At 41.4% G+C, this 21,166-nt stretch overlaps 1 protein-coding gene across 1 annotated transcript in view; it reads right to left on the bottom strand.

Moving 5' to 3' along the window:
* LOC136431240 (low-density lipoprotein receptor-related protein 6-like) overlaps window positions 1–21,166 on the bottom strand; it is a 55,615-nt gene that overhangs the window by 23,886 nt on the left and 10,563 nt on the right. The window contains exons 2-3 of the mRNA XM_066422566.1: window positions 17,589–17,994; window positions 4,830–5,224 (exon numbers count right to left, since the gene is read on the bottom strand). Of these exons, the coding sequence (XP_066278663.1) occupies window positions 4,830–5,224; window positions 17,589–17,994 (801 nt within the window). The remainder of the gene's footprint in view (window positions 1–4,829; window positions 5,225–17,588; window positions 17,995–21,166) is intronic.

The following is a 21,166-nucleotide window of genomic DNA, read 5'->3' as shown; positions in this document are numbered from 1 at the left end:
ATCTTTTGTTAAGATTAAAACCTCGAAAGTTCAATATCCTAAATTTTGTTTAGAGAGAGCATTTGTAGCAAGTTCTAACCCCATGGTTTTTACTTTGTGGTAGGGAGAAAATGGAGTGTTCGCAGTGGTTCTAAGTTCACGCTTGAAACAATAGTAGCGTTAGCCACAGGTGGGCAGAAAGTTTCGTGGTGGTTTTACGTTTCCACTGAAACTAAGTGAAAGTTCATTGCGAAAACCACGAACATAAAACCACCGTGAACATTTCTGCATTCATTTCCTGCCAACAGAAAACTCAATACATACACGTACTCAAAGTTACCCAGAATGTCCATCTGCCAAAAACGTCAAGCAGACAGCAACACAAACACCCATCATTCAGTCCTACTTAATACCGCTGGCTGTCAACGGAGAGGAAATTGAACAAGATTGGCAACATAAAAAGATGTTGCCATGGCGACGGTGGTCTCTGTTAACGTTTTCGTTTTTAACCCACATGCAAATAAGGACCTCACATAAATCATATCAGTCGATCACCTTCTCTACCAAAATAACACAAGTTGTCCAATGTATGAAAATCTTGTTTTCACAAAAATATCGTACCATTTCCTCATAAATTAATATGTAAATGAGGACCTCTATGCAAGATTTGTGTCTAATAGTGGCCACATTTACTTAACTTCCAAATGGTGCAAAAATGAAATCCCCAACATTTACCACTATGGATTTATAGTATTTTGACATTATTTATGCAAATTAAGTATCGATTTGCATAATTGATATCTATCGATATTCATCTCTTTCTCAGTTACATATGTCATATGTTTGAGAGTCCTATAATAGAATGCAGCTGATTTATTAACTGTCCTCATTAATTATGCGAATTAGATATTGATTTGCATAATTGGCATGTGATTATGTAAATCATAACTTAAGCTATCTACACACCTAAAATTATGATGATCCGTCATCCCCTTCTTGCGTTATTCTCTTTCAAAGTTTGAGTCAAAATCAGCTCCTGCAGTTCCAAAAAAAGCCGCTAGGGGGTCCAAATCTACAGGACATATTTTCCTAACAAAGAGCTATCCACCACTTAAAAATCATGACTATAGCATGTTCAGAAGACGAGATTTGAAAAGTGAAAGTTCCCCTGCAGTACCATAGAAAGTCGCTAGGGGGGCCAAAATCCAATCATTACAAGGTCTCCCACAGACCTACCCACCTACAAAATATGAAGATAATACATCCAGGCATTCTTGAGTTATCGTCCCATGGACTTTCACATTCCTGTACAATTCCTAGAATTCTTGCAATCTGCACACAATATAGTAAAAATTTGGCTCGCCCCTGAGGCGTCGCCAAAAATTTGCACAATCTGTGGAGTGGTCCCTGCGGAAGACTTCCCTTGATCTGACGGCCTTCCTTGTCCCTTCCCAATGGCCGGGGTCAAGTCCCCCAAGGAGGTGTGGGCAAAATTCGCTCAAAGACGTGATGACAGCGTCTTGACAGCTGTCAGATTGTTCAAGACGTTAAAGACGTTACGTCTTTAACCACCCTGTTTTCCTTCAAGTTTTGGGTGTCCAGTTCAACTTACACTAGGAATGGTGCCATGTTAGGAGGGATGGAAGTGCCAGGGAAAGTGTATCCCTGTTGGATGACTGAAAGTCACAGCTGGAACCACAGTACATGGAAGATACTGTAAATGAAGAAATGTTCTCGGTGGTTTTATGTTTGCCGTTTTTGCGGTGAACTTTCAGCGCGAACTTAAAACCACCACAAAATCTTTTACCTACATATGACTGTAGTGCTACCATTGTTTCAAATGTGAACTTGAAACCACCGCAAACACACCATTTTATGCCTACCGTGAAATAAAAACCACACAAACTTAAATGCATTTACAGTATGTTGCTGGAACCATCTGGGGTGATATCAGACAGAAGCATTATAATAATCTAGAAGCCTGCAAAGCTACCTAACTAAAATCAAAGGTCTGCCAAACATGTAAGTGATCTGCCGATACCTGAATTACTTTAAACAATGTTCAATGCATCCTAAGCTTTCTGTTGTCCACCAAGAAGAACTGACCCACACTGTACCTACACTACTACTACCACTGGTTCAATGTTTACAACTTCCATATACCATAACATAACCCTACCAAACTGATCGGTAAATAAACAAAATGTTAACAGAAAATCCACCCTTATATTCATCAGAAAGTATTCCGTCAAATCTTAAAAAAACTACCCTAGAAAGAGGCTTTGAGACAGATTTTCTTGACTAGTATGTAGACAAGGTTTTTAGGACAAAGGACCTAGCCAGGGGGAAGTAGGACTGAGCTGAGTTACAGTGGGCCACATGTTTTAGATCAGGGAATGCCATCATCCGGACATGGCATGCCTGGTATGCAGCAGGTTTTTTGTAGGTCCTTCCCCTAAAGTTTTTATCTCAAATAGGCCCTGATATCAGAATAGACAGATGCCAGCATGACTGTAGGGTGCTTAGTAAAGCTGAGACAGCTCCAGAGATCCAGAAAAAGGGAAGTCGTCTCAGTAGCAGGTGTAGGGAGCATTTACCCAGATTTACCTAAAAAGGTAATTAGTATGTCACATGCATGCTTTGGTAACCTTTCAAAACAATTTGCTGTTTACTTCAAATTAATTGAACATTCATTGCAACAGAGTTATTTTGGGAAACAGAGATGAAGAGATATAGATGTTTTTTTCTCTACCTACAGACTTTGTATTAAATTTAGCTCAAGCTGATATCCTGCTAGAAGTATTTGGTGCTTTTCTTCATTTTGGGTCATTAAAATTTACATGTACAGTAGTGTGGTTATGCTCTTACCATTTGCAGCAGTAAATGTCTTTACCACTGTAAAACTTTCTTGGCACTTTGAAAAATATCACTCAACACTTTCTAAAAGCTTTCTAGGTCTGTACGCTTTTTTATGTGTTTCCATGGTTGCTACCAACTGTGAAATATAAATCCTGTGACACATTTCATGCGTCTTTGCATTTTTAGCTCTTTCCTAAAGTTAAAATTTGCTGTGAGTGACATAGACTTTGCCGTAACTTGCGACCCACTGGACTGAACTGAAATGTTGATGGCAACAAGTGTAATCAGGTGTCAGGATATTTACATCATTTCTAAATCATGTGTCCAGACTACGGTAAGTCTATCTCCCTTGTATAAACTCTTGCCAACCACCACTGGGTCAGTTGTTTACTGTTTAGTAAATACAGCGTCAAACAGAGAGCTGTTTTCTTCTTCTTCTTCTCGCAGTTGAAATATGGTTCCACCATAGCAAGGATTTGTAGGTAGATGAGGCTTTACGTTAAAAGTTATCGCTACATGAGGCAAACAAGTTATGCTTTCGTGTGTTGTGGAAGGAGCGTCGCAACAAATAGAAGAGATCTACAAGGAGGAAAAGGGGAACTAAAGTAAACAGACATCTTTACATGTCACGTCTTCCCGGAGGCAGTACAGCGACTGACAAAGAAAAGACCCTGTGTTGAAAATACCACCTTACAAAGTGGAAACTTGTTGACATTTTCTGGGTCTTGGACAGCATTTTGCACTATGTACCCATAACATTCTCGCGGCGGGTTTATGAAACATGCCGCGAATAGCGCACTAACTTCCCCCGGTCACCTAGCAGAGGTGTCCCCGTCGGACGGGGTGGTAAGCAGGGCCCTGATTGGCCGAGGGGGGATGATTGAGTTCTGCATGGCTGCAGCTTGTCTGTCAAACCTGTCAATCATCGGGCACTGTCCTGCTGGAGACTTGCCATCACCTGGAGAGGCTGATGGGTGGAAAGCCTGGAGCCACTGTGCTTGTGGGAAGTAAATGCTTCTTTGTCTTGGCATGGGATCAAAAATGCTAGCAAGTTTCTGATGGTAGTGACAAGCTAGGGGAGAGACAGGACCTTCTAGAACAATCCTTTTGGAGGAGGTAGGGCGACTCTGGTATCGGCAGTGACATTTTGTTTGACCAAGGGGACATGTCTAAGACATAAATTTTCAGAGGGTCACTTGCCATATATGTCATGTAAAAGGCAAGGCTTGCACCTGTGTTAAAAATGGATGGCAGACATTCGGTTTAACTTCTTTAAGATTTGAATAGCACCTTTCCACTAAGGCGGAGAGAGTTAAGCAACCAAAAATCTCTCAAGAAAGAAAGAAATAGAGTTCAATGATAAAGAAGTGTATTTGAATTTGTGTGTTTTGTCGGATCATATTCAATTCATAAAGTCGTCATCATCGTCAGTCAATGTGCTTTACGCACTGTCTGGGTTATACCACCCCTTATGTCATACCTGGGCCACAAAATGTTTGATACAGGTGTGATAATTTTCCGTATCACACAAGGTTCTAACTTGTATAACACGGGCTTCCATAGAATATCAAGAATGCATTTCGAGCGCGCTGGTTGCGCCGCCATCGAAAATTTGAATACCGGATTCGGAGGTTGGAATCAGTATAATACAGTTTTTTGTTTCGAGGACACAAAAATCCCTTAACTTCTGGCACATTCCGCATTGAAGTGTGTGTTTTCTCTTTCTCGGGTGGGTATGACATAGATAAGATACAACACGGTATATTCCGCATAACCCTCAGCCCAAGCCCCCCCGCGGGCCGCATCGCGGTCGGGCTGGTACCTCAGGTGATACGGAATACACCGTGTTGTATTCTATATTTACGCCTCACAAATCCAATCTTAGTCGCTCAACAGCCATCATCCAGTGTACAAATGGCCTTAGCAAGAGAAAGGAAGAACTACAACAGCTCATTATCATCATCATCAGAAGAAAAAGAAAGAAAACTTACTCATGAGTTGTCTGGCCGGCATGTACGCGTGGATATCCATGGGGGAGAAGATCTCGCTGTGAATGACCTCCTTGTTTTCCCCGGAGATCTTGTGGCACGAGTGGATGGAGTTCGTCTGCCAGTCCGTCCAGTATATCGTGTCCCCGTACAGCGTCAACGCGAAGGGGTGAGGTAGAGAGCCTTCCAAGACCGTGCGCCGCTCCGACCCGTCGAAGTTGGCGTAGTGTATCAGCTGTAGCTTGGCGTCGGCCCAGTACAGACGCAGCTCGGCGTAGTCTAGCGTCAGGCCGTTCGGCCAGTAGATGTTTTCGTCCACCACGACCCTTCTCCCCGTCCCGTCCATCCCCGCGCGCTCGATCTTTGGCACCTCCCCCCAGTCCGTCCAGAACATGTACCTGTAGAAGGGAGGACACAAAATATACGGTTTTACTGATTTGAAACTAAACATTATAACAAATTGATTCATATTGCATTGGCATCAACTATATCATCAACATTATTAGCCTGAATTCAATCAAGCCTCCTGTGACCGCTCGCCGCCCTGTAACCGCCTCGCAACCCTCCGTGGGGAGGGGACAGAAATCCCCGGACAGCTGGAGTTTGCGTTATACAGACTACAACATTATATGTCAATTGCAAGATTATTTGTGACAAATAAGTCAGTTTTTCTTACCCTTGTCAACCTCAGTTTTTGTGCATCAGATGTAGCCTGGGTGCCATCCTATTTCTACCGGGGCTCCTACACTCGCCTCCCTCAAAAAATATTTTTTGAGGGAGGCGAGTGTAGGAGCCCCGGTAGAAATAGGATGGCACCCAGGCTACATCAGATGTTCTTATCAAAATTTCAATGATATGTTTTGAATCATATTTTTGTTCAGTGGTGGCATTTTTGGCACTATTTTGCACTGCGTTGTTTAGACAGTTGCAATAAAAAACAAGGATGAAAAAAAAATCAATTTCATTTTGATATCTCCAAACATTAAAAAATTGCGAGCACCTTTGATATTTGAGGCAAACATTTTGTATATACTTTCAAGCTTTGTTCTTGGGGATGAAAGTCATTTTCCAGACTCATCATATATACAGCATAGAAGTGAGGTAGACATAATTGCGGGGAACTGAAGCATGTTTTTTTTTCTGAAGTTCCCACACAATTCTTTAACAGCAGATTGTCTAAATACCATACAAGCAATATTTGCAATCACAGACCTACCAAATGGTTTTGACTGTATTAGAAAACATTTTTACATCACCAGTATTAAGCCAACTGACTGCAAGTGACCTCGATTGATAAATGGTCTGTAAAGAGTGGAATTCAAGTAAAAAGGCAGCATACACACACTACGATTGATTTGCTGTCACCCTACCGCATTTAATTTGACTGATTTTGTGATTTATGGCCAGATTTATTGAATCACTGCCACGCCGCCATATTTACAACACAATGACGTCCTCAGATCCTCATAAATTGACTATAAGCAAGCCCTTTGGACCTTTTCTTCCCAACCAAGCATCAAATCAACAAAATATTATTGGGGAAATATTGCCGTGTAGTGAAAACAATGGACAGCAGCTTTCAAGTTGATGAATGCTGTATGATTATGATATGGATTTTTGCTTCTGATTTACATGGAAGCCAAACTTTCAAGCTTTGTTCTTGGGGATGAAAGTCATTTTGCCGACTTATCCAAACAAACATAAAATATCATAGTTCAAGGCAGGTTCTAGCTAGCTTTAATTTTTTTTTCATCACTAGCTTTAATTTTTTTCCATCATCCCAACTCCCAGTGACGGAAAGATCCTACAAAGACTCTTCTTTTTTCTGCAAACTAGATCAAGTACAAACTTCTATCAATTTGAGTTGGACATTTTAAAATCTTTTACATTTTGACTTTTACATGGTTTTTTGTCCGTCAAGGTTGACGGAATGGTGTAAAATCCTTTCATCCTATGCAACGCAATTCCATCAGATGATGGAATGACAGGTGCTGGCTAGAAACCTGGTTCAAGGTATGTACTAGTTTGAGAACAATCATTGTCTTTCAAAATGAATGCATCTCTAGCCACCTTTATCACAAGTTGTCAGTCTCAAACATTTAGGCAAGTTTTCCTCACAATATAAGGCCACACCAATTCAATTTCTTGGTTAACAGAATTTTTGAAAAAATGCTAGATTGGAAAATCAACATGAAAACAGAATCTCAGAGGAAAGTTTGTATTTTGGTACACACAGTTTCAGGGAGAGAACAGGGTCAGGTGCAAGTTTTCACCCCAGCCTTTTGTTTTAATGATGTCCTCGAGCTAAAAAGATTTTTTAAATCCATTACTAGTAACTAAGAAATTACATTGCTGTAGTCTAAGCCATTACAAAAGAACCCAGGCTAGAAAAACAATGGAGAGGATGCGGCCATTGTCTTTCTAAATCTAACAATGTCTTTTGTCAGTTATGACAGGTGAGAATGTGTCTGCTGCCTCCTCTACCTTTCAATCCACAATGCTAAACATAATCCTTAATTATCTACCATAATCACTGTGATTGGGATAATAATTGTCTATTTTTTGACATACTGAAGCAAAACAGTCCTTTCTGCTGGCTCCACCGAGACTGCCAAATTAAAACATCACAGTCACACAGATCCTACAATTTCAATTAAAGCTTAAAGCGTAAGAAACTCACTGATGTGTAGTAGACCTACATGTATATAGAAAGATAACCAACCAATTATTTGGGTTACCCTTGAACATCACCTAGAGTGCGACAGGTCGTTCTGAGTAATATAACCAGCCCTGACTATATTAAGCTTCTGCGAAGCTAGTGTTATAGTCTTATTCCTGTATTACTCCGAGTGGGTACCCTAAAAGAATCCGTGGCCAAAAAACGAACAGCTGCATGAACGTGTGTGTATATTGGGGGGGAATTCCCTTTTAGCCAGCCCGACTGATCCCAAGCGTCAAACTGATGAAAGCTAGCTTGTAACTGACGAAATTAGCAGGTAAAGTTCGGCGATCACCCGCGAGGTCGGACGTGCACATCCCGGCATTGTAGGTGATGCATTTGTGTGCAGCCTTCAGCTGGAAAGTGCTTTTTTGGGTGTGTAGCTAAGTGCAGTTTGTAATTGCTTTAAAAAGAGATGTAGTGTAGTGAAACTGTTGGCAATTTTTTTACATGATCTGGGGTAAATGTTCTCAACATAAAATGAAAACATTGGTGCATTTTCTGTAGCTTCATTACAAACGCACCCATGTAAAATCCGTATTATAACATGTACGCATATGGGGCGAAAAAACTCATGAATGAGGCCTTAAATATATAGTGCAATACAGGCACAGATCATTTAAATGAACTGTATACTGTAACAATCCTCATTGCTATAGCACCCAGTTCTCTGTGTTGCTGTGTCTCCCTGACAGCTTTGTAAACCAAACATCAGTTCTGGTCAGGCCCCATCTTTGGAGGCAGCCATGATAAGGAACCAAAGCTTCCGCCAGCCAAAGATCACTTGACCCAGAAATTCCACTTTTCCCAGATGGAATCTCCCAGATCCAGTCCTGTGCACTCTTCCAGGACTGGTGGATCATTCCATTTTTTTAAAGTCAGGAGGGGGGTTTATTAAGTGTCAGACAAACACAGCTGATACAAATATGAACCTACTTACTCCATTGCAATCATTATGGACCTTCCTAAGAAAAAAACGTCATTTCCTTGCCTATTGGAAAAATAAAATTCTGTCCCCCCTATCTATTTCAATAGAATAGCCCATTGGTTACTTTTTCATCTCTACAATGAAATGTCCCAGCTGCATATTTGATAGTAGCACCGTCCCTCCCCCCCCCCCCATGCCTTCTTGGTACACTCCAATTCCACAGTGTTGACTAGGTCCAATGCCAAGGTCATCCATGTTGTTTTCCCATTGACTGTCCACCCAGGGACACATTACAACACTACAGCCTGGGATGAAGCAAACCTTCCTCTACAAGGAACTTCTAGGAAGTAGGATGTGTTGGGAAAAGATTACGTTCAACTCTAAGAAGCATTAAGGCTTGGTCTTGATGGCTAGATTGTCTTGTAGGAAGGAAATTTTTATTAAAGACTTTATAGACAGCTAAGAATCATCTTCATTTGGCATTCAAGTCATTCTAACAGGAAAAAGGGGCAAGACGTAGTTCTGTATATTCAACTTCTGTTTAGGAAAAAACTGCATTACGTTGATGAAAGTTAGACATCCAGGTAGTAAGATACGCCAAAAATGATTACTCAAGCAACTGGATAAAATCTTGAAACAGTCAAATTCAGTCAAATGACTGTTTCAAAATTTTATCCAGTTCCTTGAGTAATCATTTTTGGTGTAAAAAACTGCATTGTTTTCTACTATGAACAAAATTTAATCTTTTTGCTTTCCCAGATATTGAAAGCATATTCCACGGCACTGCTTCAAAGTGTAAAAGGTCTCCCCTTATACATGTTCTACCCCACCCAACACAGATACAGGAAAGGTTTGTAAAAGTAAACAGTACAGCTTCCCCGCCCCCCTGGCTTTTGGACATGTGCAGGGCTGGGCGGCACGCTTTGTAACCTTCTAGCGCCGAAGTGGCGTAAGTACGGGCACGATACTCGGCAACTGGGCTTCAAACGGCGTCGTGTTTGCCGACAGAAAGGCACCGCGAGAGAAGCAGCACGTTTGCCACAGGAAGGATGCAACTGTAGAGAAATGTGCTTCCCACACAGGCTTGTTTGTGCTACAATTAATAAAGGGGGCCACAAGTTGTCAAGTCTTCTCAGTGGTAGGTGGGGAGAGGGCAACCTTTCCCGCAAGAATGCCAAAAATCCTAGAAACGCAAACACGGAGGTCGGCGGAATGGAAATGCCACATGCTAGCCAACTGCAGACTTCTGGCCTCTGAATGCTTCTGTTGTGTTTTGTTTCCCCGTGTTAAGAAATACACGGCAAGGAACGCTTTGCAAGAAAGCAAATTGTTGCTTCTCACTACAATGTACAGTGTGAATAAAATAAAAATAACTCAATGACATTTGATGAAAGAAAATATCAGGAAAAAGCAAATCCCAGTGCAAAACATTGGTAAAAAAATTTTTTCGTAATTGCGCTCAGCCATTTTGCTAAAGCCCCCGTCACAAATAAGAAATTCAGCTCGGCCGACGTGTTGGCGAGCTTCAAATGTGCATTTTCGGTCGAAGTACGCCCGACGTCCTGTCGATTACGCAGGCTTCGGGCGATTTTGAGAAATAAAAGTGGCTCCAAATATTGGCCTTTTACCAGGTTAGTCGATACTGACTTCGTCCATGTCCAAGAGACGGTACCATCTCATGGGGAATATTTAGATTTTAGTGTTAGACGAACGTCGCCCGAGATTTTCAACGAAAAATACGGTCGACGCTCGGGCGATTTTGAAATTCGGCGAGCTTCGGGCTATCTACAAAGTCGGCCGACGCTCGCATGAATTGTGACGCCGGCTTAAGGAACGAAGGAAGCAAAACTTTTCCTTGCTGCAGTCTGTCAAGGCTTGTTCTATCTCAATCGGCAAACATGTTGGGAAAGTAACAAGTGTCAGCAAGGAGAAAACTGTTTGGAAAAGCAGAAATGAACACCAGTTTATGAATCAGTTTTCCTGATGGTACAACAAGAGTGCTACTGTATTGCTGTCCGGAGCAGACTGGCATGATGGGGTACATCTGGTTGAAATTTTTCCAACAGTCAAACTCAGCTATAAAACTTCATTCTAAAAATAACTTTAAAAAATGCTGATTTTTAAAATTTATCATTAGGCCACACCAATTTAATTTCTTGGTTAACAGATTTTTAAAAATTTATTTTAGCCCCAAAAAAATCATGAAAACAGAAGGCTGGGGTGAAAACTTGCACCTGACCCTGTTCACTCCCTGAAACTGTGTGCACCAATTAAAGTACAAACTTTCCTCTGAGATTCTGTTTTCCTGTTGATTTTCCAATCTAGCTTTTTTTTTTAAATTACGTCTACCAAGAAATTAAAATGCTGTGGCCTAAAAATAACTTTAAAAATGCTGATTTTTAGAATTTATCATTAAACATCCTCAAAAAATTCTGAGCATGCGAAAACAGATTGTCTGGTAAAAATGCCCACAACCATCTTGACTATTTTAGATATAAGGGCAACCAAATAAGGCAAAAAATTTGCATCAAGAAAAATGCTGTCTACCTCCCTTATTACCAGTAGCAAATATATGAGCAGTGACCAACAAGGAGTCAATATCATCTCATATCATAACTCATGTTCAAACAGAAGTGCCAGAAATCAGTATTATATTAGCTTCAAGTTCCAACATTCCTACTGTATCAAGTGCTCCGTTAGTTTGAGTCCTTTGTATTGCCAAGATACATTATATGCAGTGGCCTTGGCATGTTCCACAGTATGGACGGGGGAGAGAGGGTCATATTTTTCCCCTCCCACGATGACTTTCCTGATATGCTGTCAATCTGTATTCTGGGACATACCAATAAGGATTATAGGGGGTACACAATTAAGTTGTCACACAAAAAAAAGAATTTCCACAAAACAGTGCTCTCCAAAATTTTCAATGATATATTCAACATTTTTCTACAACTCAAATCAAATGCATAGTTCTATAATATGAAAAGGAAATGTAAGATGTCAGACATTATCATTATTTTCAGTAATGCCAGAACTGTCTACATAACAACCTGTTGCTCAAATATCTCCCCTAGGCTTCTTTACCATCCTCCTCAATTTGAAACTTCTTGAAGTAGCTATAAACTTCAAGCTATATCAAGGTATAAGCTCAACCTACACATTAATATTCTATTATCAATTCAGAGGTATGGTTTAAAAACTGGTAACTCCAGTTTCTCTTTTAGTCACTGACGAATGACAGCAAATGCTGTCTGAAATATCTGACTATTTCCAAAATTTATTCAGTTGCTTGAATTACTGTTACCTTACTTATCTTTTATTAGTAAGTTGTATTTCAATGTAGCAACCAACAGCTGTTGTCTATCAGTTACATATTTTCAGGACATCTCTATCTAACCCGGGGTCCCTCCGTTCCAGGACAGAAATTTGCTTGTTGGGACGGAAAAAAATTTCACCCTGTCCGTCCCAAAAAATGGGAACATCATGACATGAAATTGATGAAAATCCATTTTGTAGGCTCAAAATGACAGATTTAACAACGAAAATTAAAACATTGGCTCTCAAATATTGAGAGGGACTGAACAGCCCAGATCTAACCTCCTCAGAGTCAGGTATCAGCATTTCACTACAGTAAGCAATAACAAGCAGTCCCTATTGTCATCTATCGCTGGTATACTGTCTTGATATTTCTAGTCTGTACCTAAGGCCAAACCAATTTAATTTCTTGGATTTTTTTTTAAATTTTAGCAAAAAAAAATCATGAAAACAGAAGGCTGGGGTGAAAACTTGCACCTGACCCTGTTCACTCCCTGAAACTGTGTGCACCAAAGTACAAACTTTCCTCTGAGATTCTGTTTTCCAGTTAATTTTCCAATCTAGCATTTTTCGTTAAGTCCATTAACCAAGGAATTAAAATGGTGTGGCCTCAGGTACTGGCATTTCAGTACAGTACCTTGCAGCTGTTGTTGTACTAGTTCTAGTCTATCACTAGTGTCTATGACTAGTGCTGTATCAGTTCATATTATCAGGGTATTTCTAACCCCCCTCCTCTGCAAGAGTCAGGTATTAGCATTTCACTACAGTAACCAGGCGTGAAATAGGGCCTGACAGGCCCACTGCCATCCTAGGGGAGGTCAGCCACAGGAGGACTGGGAATCCGACTGCCAAGTCCGTCATGACGGGCTACAAAGGCGCCGCCAGCGCCCACTGGGGCTCCTATGTTGCACCTCTTTATACATTATGATGAAGACCATCATTTACCGGAGGCAGAAATGCATTCTTCGCCGCCGCACTCTGACCCCGAAGCATCATGGAACCTTTCGTTTGCGGTGTTCTGTTACCTGTGTTTATTCTGACAGCTTCTTGGGGAGTGGTTCAAACTACACTTATTTCTCTGTTCGAAATTATGTTGCTCAACAATACATGTCGGTCTAACACTTGCAGATAATATGAAGTTGAAAATGAGAAATCCAAATAGTTTGTTTTTTCTATGTAAACACAACACTGTTCGTGCCTATTGTTTTTTAGGAGGGGGGAGGGCTTTTTTTAGGAGGGGGAGGGCTTTTTTGAGGAGGGGGTGTCTTACACCTTTATATTGGGCATGACCCTCATCATCATCATCATCATCACAAATAGATGGCCCAGTGTCATGCTATGAATGTATATTAGAACAATACACTGCAATCAAAAAAGACGTTGGACATCAAGCGACACATAGACCACAAGTCCTGTGTCTCAAACTTTCATTGATTAAAAAACAAAAAACAAATCCACCAAATTTTCCAAAACGACAAGGCCGGGGTACATGAATGTGGGGGCAAGGGAGAGGCTGAATATTAGAACAATACACTTCAATCAAAAAGTTGATGTTGGGCATCAAGCAACTCATAAACCACAAGTCATTTGTCTCAAACTTTCATTGAAAAAAAAAAAAGAAGAAAAAACACCAAATTTTCCAAAATGACAGGACCACGTACATGTATGTGGGTGTGAAGGGAGAGGCTGAATAGCTAGGTCAGTGTTAATTAGGCCAGCATCCTAACCTGACAATGGCCGACAGTTCAGGTTCGTGGGAAAGGTGACAGACGCATTGTAACCAGGGGCACGTTGATTTCCCCAAAGAGTCATTCGAACTCAAACAGCTCCAAGGTACTTAGGTTCAAGGGCTGGTCCTACTACTAGATTGCAAAGCAGCTTTGAATCTCATTATTGATTGATAGGAATTTCAACAACATGTAAAGGATACTGAGATATATGTTCTTTCTGCTTTTGGCTAGCACACTTATCATTACAGTGGCATTGCCTGATGAGTCAAATGTATGTTTTCAGCAAGATTTATTGTGATTTTCGACTCAATGAAAAGTTGGGCCTATACAAAACAGCACAAGTCATATGGGAAAGAGTTATCATTTTTAACTCAAATGTATGTCAAAGAAAAAAGACATATCTATGCAAAACTGAAAGTATAATTACAGATTTTTCTTCATAAGAATCGAGAAATAAGGCCACACCAATTCAATTTCTTGTTAAACAGATTTTTTCTTTTTAATTTTAGCACGAGAACATCATTAAAACAGAAGGCTGGGGTGAAAACTTGCACCTGACCCTGTTCACACCCTGAAACTGTATGCACCTAAGTACAAACCTTCCTCTGAGATCCAGTTTTCATGTTGATTTTCCAATCTAGCATTTTGTTCAAAAATTCCCTTAACCAAGAAATTAAATTGGTGTGGCCTAAGAATTGAGAAACAAGGAGGCAAACTTGAAAGCCCAGCCTGTGAATTTTGGTTAAACCAAATGTAGAAATCTCTTACAAAACTGATTGCATAATCTTTAAGACATGTAGTGAAGCCATTGGGGACAGTCTGTTTACAGGGTGTGTAGGAGAATCACCCAACTGTATCCCTCAACCAGATTGACTTTCTCCCAACAATCTGGTCTGTAAGGAACATGTTTATTTACAAAAAATTAAAAACAACACTCTTCTTTTGTCTGCTGGCATCTCCAGTATGTTTCGATTTCACCACTAGGCGATATCAAATGGATCAACTAGATGTTAGCCTTCGACTATCAATGCTAGTTCTGATGGTGTACAAATTGTACAGGACATGAAATCCCTGCCTATGCCTTTCTGAAACAGCACTTACCATATCCCCCATAAACAAAACCGACAGTGTATCCATGACGCTAGGCAATATCAGTTAGATCTGCCATTGACTATCAACTCTAGTTCTGATGGTGTACAAATTGTAGAGAACATGAAATCCCTGCCTATGCATTTCTGAAACAGCACTTAACATCCCCCACTAAACAAGACCGACAGTGTATCCATGATGCTAGGCAATATCAGTTAGATCTGCCATCTAGTATCAACTCTATTTCTGATGGTGTACAAATTGTAGCGGACAAGGACTAGCTGCCTATGCATTTCTGAAACAACACCAACATGAGTTAAATCCCCAACTAAACCAGACCGAATGTGTATCCCTGACGCTAGGTATTACGTAGTGTAATATCAGATAGATTAGCCATCGACTATCAACTCTAGTTCTGATAGTGTACAAATTGTACAGGACACGAAATAGCTGCCTATGCATTTCTGAAACAACACCAACATGAGTTAAATCCCCAACTAAACAAGACCGACAGTGTATCCCTGACGCGTCAGGCCAGCTTATGGCCCTGCCTGAAATGTTGTCGGCCACATGTTTCGCACCATAACTTGGCTGCCATTCAGACGTCCCCCCTGGCCGTAATGCCTTCTCACGTTGCCAATAAGCTCACCCAGAATATGGAGCTTTATGACAAACTCTGTCTCACCTTTCAAAGGTTTCATTAAAGACTATTTTGATAAGGAAGGCAGGAGTGATAACAGCTGGACAAAATACAGGTGCAACGTATTACCTCAGGGGGCGGCGGCACCTTTGTAGTGGGGATATATGGGGGTCCAGGGGACACCAGTAAAGGTCCCTAACCTTTGGGTTTGGCAGTAATAATTCAAGTCCAGGGAGAGGTCAGGGGTCAGAGTCTAGAGAAGATGTAGAGTGGCCACCTGGACTAGTAGAAAGAGAAGGCTGCTGGTCCGAGATGGGTTTGTGAAAGGACTTCAGTTTTCCTCCGGTTTTAATCCGTGTTTTTATTCATGGGGAAGTGACCCCAAACTTTCCCTTTGATCCTCTGGGTCTGCGTAAGTTTCTTGTAAATATACACCAACCGCAGACTGTTTAACTAAACATGAAACTTCTCAGCCCCGCAAGTTTTACTGGGCCAGACTTTTACAGCTTGCGCGTACGAAATAGTCGGTGGAAATTGAAGTAAGCTGACAACGTTAGGGACCCTATTTACAGTTCCACTTGAATCGCCAACCTTCACGCTTTTGCGCTAATGCCGTGCATGCAGTTGCCCAATTTTTCTTGCTTTAAGATGGACATTTGGGTCATTGTCCCTGGTTAGTACTACGAATGTTCAAAGAGTGGCGTCAAACATTTTTCACCACTGCGCCAAACCATCTCTTCACTGGTGCAACAACACGGTGATAAACCGATTGTGTTATGGAGTTGGTGGCTGCATAAATTTCCATAGTGATGAGAGAAGGCTGACCTATCAAAGGCTGATGAAGAGCCTTTCAAGTTTCATGATTACATTATTTGTTGTATCAGACAAAAATGTATGATGGTGTGTTCTTCTCTTCCCCCAGCGTTACTACTGGCGGCAACGTTGTGTCCACCACGCCAGCTTTTCTGGCTTGCAATGCGACAGGTGTGACAGACATTTATGAGAGTCATAATACAACCGAGCAGGACATTCTGAGCTCCAAATCAACCTTCTATGATACACAGTTGGATTGAAATAAAAAATAAATAAGAATAAAAAAAATTGTTGGCAAACACTTTTTGGATCGTTTAACCTTCTTACTGCTACCTAACTCTGTAACCAATCAGGAATTGGGTACCAAATAGCTACTTCAGCGTGCTAAAGGTTAAAAGAAGTAGAAAAAAGGTCAGCATGCGAAGGGGTTCTTTTCTTTTTATACGATGGTACATATTGCTTTCTGTCTTCGCAACTTTCATCCTATTTACCAAATATCCATCTTCATCTTTTCTGCACTGTTTGAATGGTATCGCGCATAGCAACAACAAGCTACATGTAATTGTTCGAACACGACGTTTCTGGATCAAAGAAGGGTTAAGACGCTGCCAAGAATCCCTTGGACCTGACATTGGACTTTCCAAGAACTTTAAGGGATTGACTTAACAAGGATGCGTCTCCGCTTCTTATAGGGGGCACGACACCCAGACACGGTGGAGACACACCTAAACCCCCGACTACTCCTTCCCAAGTCTCTTTCTCTTGACAGAGATAAAAGCCTTGATTTTAACCAGGTTTTCTTTTTAGTGCCAGATACCTTTTAGTGTTGGGGCTTGTGGCTTGAGTTAGAGACAGGTCTGGACTAGATAGAGCATGGCACATTAGGGGCGGAGTCGTAAGGATCCCAGGGACTTGGACTGTTGTGTGACCAACTCCTATTGGATCAAAGTTTTCCAGCGATGTTTCTTACACCCACAATGTAACTGCGCTCAAACCACTTGTGATTATGCAAATTAAGTCCAGATTTGCATAGTTTTTACTTCAATATGTATATCACTGTCTAAGCTACCTGTATACTAAATATCATGGAAATCCGTCGTTCCTTTGTTCAGTTATTCTCCTTGGAAGCTTCTTGAAGGTAGTTTTCTCTTTGTTTGTCAAGTTGAAGTTTAATATTTTCTTCTGCAATCTCAGAACTTTCTTCTGCGAATTAGAGGAGAGAGGGGTATTTCTAGCCCTCCAGAAGCAAATTCGTTTGTCAGTTGCCGAAGATGACTGTCTGTGTTCTTTGTAACTTTATCACCAAGCACATTTATGTAGCTTCATGGAATTAATCCTTACAACATAGGAGTAAGGAGACAATATTCAAATGTATACAAAACTTGAGTAGAGTAGAGTAGAGTGGACTAGAGTAGAGGAACTCCGGTTCCAGTTTAGACCGCTCTTCAATTCAGCTCACTGTGTATGATATATAATATAATATTCAAGTTTTAAGAGTATATGACTAAAAAAAACAAAACACACTCACCCCCTCGCAGGATCCAGCGCTATCGCCCTTGGCTGATCCAACTCCTCCCAGAATAGAACTTTCCGTGACGTCCCGTCCAGGTTACTCACTTCGATCCTATTGGTCTCAGAGTCTGTCCAGTACAGTTTTCTACCTATCCAATCGCACGCCAAGCCGTCCGGGGATACCAACCCCGTGGAAATAACGTCCGTCACGATCCCGGAACCATTCGTGTAGATCATTTTGATCATCTCCAGACTGACGTCGGTCCAGTATATTACATTTTGATCGTAGATGAAGTCTAGCGCGGCCGCGTCCTCGAGATTGCTGACCACGACAGTACTGTTATGTCCTCTCCCGGGGCCAGCGTCTATAATTCGAACGTCTCTTCTGTTCGCGAATAAAAGTCTTGGATTTGGAAGCGCAACTGGAAAGGAAACGAAAGAAAACATTGTTAGGTGCCATATTTCTATAGAACTTCAGCAGTGTTACACATTTATGTGATATGACAACCCTACCAACAAAGATTTTCTTATGCAAAAAGCATCAAAATCATTTTTTTTAAAACAAGGCAGACAAGGCCACAACTTTTTATAAAGAATGGAAACATATTATCATTTTAGAAGTCACTTTACCCTGATACCTATGCAGTTGTAGCATTGACAAACAACAATATAACTAACAGACAACAACAAAACTTATGCTTTAAGCCTGTAACTAAGGCTATTCACCTGAAAAGTGAACTGGTTTAAAATTTCGTCTAAATTTAAGGGGATGCCCAATACTTCAACAGACAGCATATATACTGAAAAGTGAACTGGTTTAAAATTACGTCTAATTTTAAGGGGATGCCCAATACTTCAACAGACAGCATATATACTGAAAAGTGAACTGGTTTAAAATTTCGTCTAATTTTAAGGGGATGCCCAATACTTCAACAGAAAGCATATATACTGCAATGATATGGGAAGGAAACAATTTTCTTTCCCACCCCTGCTCAACTTCCTAAATGGACCAGCCTTCGTTAGTGACATGATTGACAGCGGCTGACGTCAGCCTGGCTGCCAGCCCCAGGCTGGGCAGGTGAGTCCTGTCACTAGCACCCTGTGTAACCCTACCCAAGCACAGGCTCCCTCGGGTCCTACCTGCCTTCATCCCACTGTAAACAAACCTCGCTCTGTTATGTCTGAGGGGAAATGTACCCTTCCTTCTCACCAGTGTGAAGACTCACTCACATGTACTGCATCAAACACACATGAGGGCCTGCATGCCCCTTTTACGTAGAGCATAATCGGCCGTTTTAATTTTACGTAGAGCGTTATCGACCACTCCATAATTTAGCGTAGGGCGTAGGGGGGCTTTCTGAATTTAGCGAAGAGCGTTGGGAGGCTTTCTGAATTTAGCGTTTTACGTAACCGACCCTCAGAATTTAGCGTAGAGCGTTGTCGGGACCCCCCCCATGCAGGCTCTCACACATTTGGCCAGATCTGGGCACAGTACACAGTACAGCTACACTAAAGACTTCAGATCTTAACCGTCGCTCTTAAAAACAAACACACCATTCGTAGAGAGGGACCATAACACATAAGTTAAAAGGCAATAACAAGACTTAAGCCCAAGGCGTGGCAATAGTAGAATCTAGCAAAGTACACATTTGGATCACTAAGAATTAACGTTTGACTTCTATTTTGGTCGTTTGGACAGAAAATCAAGAAGTTCGTAAGCTAACACAAGTGTTGTGAACTTTTCTAACTTCCATTTTAGCAGTGCAAAAATACAGGTTAAAGGCATCCAGAGTATTTTATGAGGCTTGAAACACAATTAGCGATTTGACCAATGAGAGAGAGACTGCATGTCCGTCAAGTATTTGCATCTTTATGTTTTAATTTTTGCATTTCTATGATTTGACGGAGGTGGGTGGGGCTATGGTATCTACAGTATTCACAGTAGGCGTGTGAAACTAAAAGATCACCATGTAGATTATTTTTGTGCTGTTTTTGCGCACTTTTGACAAGAAATCCGCAAGCAAATGTGGTAAACAGTGGCATTAAATGTCAATTTCATCAAGATTACAGCAACTAGAATATTTCCAGTTTTCAAGTCTAATAAAATGCTCTGGGTGCCTTTATCAAGTTTATGTGTGGCAAAAGGAACTTTTAAACTCGTATTCAACTTTTTCTAAAAAAGAGTTGGCTAGATTCATGTTCTGTTGTCCACTCAGAAACTGGCACACCAGCAGAAAGTGTATACAAAATACTCAAGTATTGAATTTTTCTGTCAACCCAACAGGAGTCTGTGTTTAAAACATGGCATAACAAACAGACCCTGTTGTTTGCGGGGCTTGGGCAGTGTGCGGCCTGGACCGTACACTGGGAGATCTCAACGTTTTGCCCCTCTTTCTTGTGCTTTTCCTTGAAGTGTTAAATCCACAAACATCTTAGACACAGGCTGCTCACTAACAAGGAGAGGGGGGCCCAGACATTTATCAAATCTGTTTCCTTTTATTTCATAGCATGCAGGCAAGAATGACAATTTCTCCAAAAAAAAGAGGATTGTATGACAAAAGCAACATGCATATTGTTTTTCTTTTCTTATAGAAAACATAATTTTGTTTAAGTCTTATCCTCGTCAAACTTTCTAATGACGAAATGTACTTTATGTACTTTTAAGGAGAGAAACACCTTAACAGAAGTCCTGAAAACACTGTCCATCTGATTTGACTCACGCCCACCCCCACAAAATTACCTTAAATTGTGGCGGACAAAAGACCGCATTGTTTGCAGGCACTAGGCAAAGTGATCCCTCATTTCTCCCGAACTATGGGAGGGAGATTTTTTGATAAACCCCAAACTGGAGTGACTACTATTGAACCAGCCAGGCATTCCTGCACCACTGGCTCATGCACCGCTCTCCTAATGGCCTATTTCCGATTGTTTGCAATGAAGACGTTGGCTGGTTTGGAACAAAGATGAAATGGCACGACTTTTCCCAGGGCCAGAGGAGGCACAATGCGCTCCTTTCCCCGCCTGTCAAACGACATTTGCACAACAAGAGGCTCACTGCCACACGGGGCAGCCAAAAAGGCTGCCGCAGAAGGCGAAAGAAAGGAGGGCAATGCTTTCATTCCATCTCATTAGCAATGTGTGACAACCAAATCTTGGTAGTTCAGGTGGCTGGAGCCGCCCGCAGTACGCTTTCCTACGGAACAATGCCGTTTGGAGTCTTCATTTTTCACTGAGGCAGGCGGAGGGAGCCGAAAAGGGCCCGCGGGCTCGGCAAATACATTCATATTTATGGCACAAAGGAAAGTGGGGACTAGCTGTTAGCAGTTCCGTGGCACAGAACAAATGAGGTATATAATAGATGTGGGTCGGCCACAAAGGACCTGTCATGGCAGTAAGACTGATACAGAGTTGGACACGACTTGCTCCAGGCTAGCGCAGCCTTGGCGCGGCCGGTCCCTCGCGGGACATTCCGAGCGCCTTACATCAGGCCCTAACGACTGGCCTGTATCCAGGTTGGAGCCGCTACAGACAGAGTCAACATTAAAACGCCCGCAGGTACAAACAAACATAAAAACAAGTTTTTCTACGATTGTT

The sequence above is a fragment of the Branchiostoma lanceolatum genome, chromosome 3 (genome assembly GCF_035083965.1).
Source record: "Branchiostoma lanceolatum isolate klBraLanc5 chromosome 3, klBraLanc5.hap2, whole genome shotgun sequence".
NCBI classification, from domain to species: Eukaryota; Metazoa; Chordata; class Leptocardii; order Amphioxiformes; family Branchiostomatidae; genus Branchiostoma; species Branchiostoma lanceolatum.
Note: the sequence above shows the minus strand (reverse complement) of the source record. Positions and strands in the feature narration are given on the sequence as shown.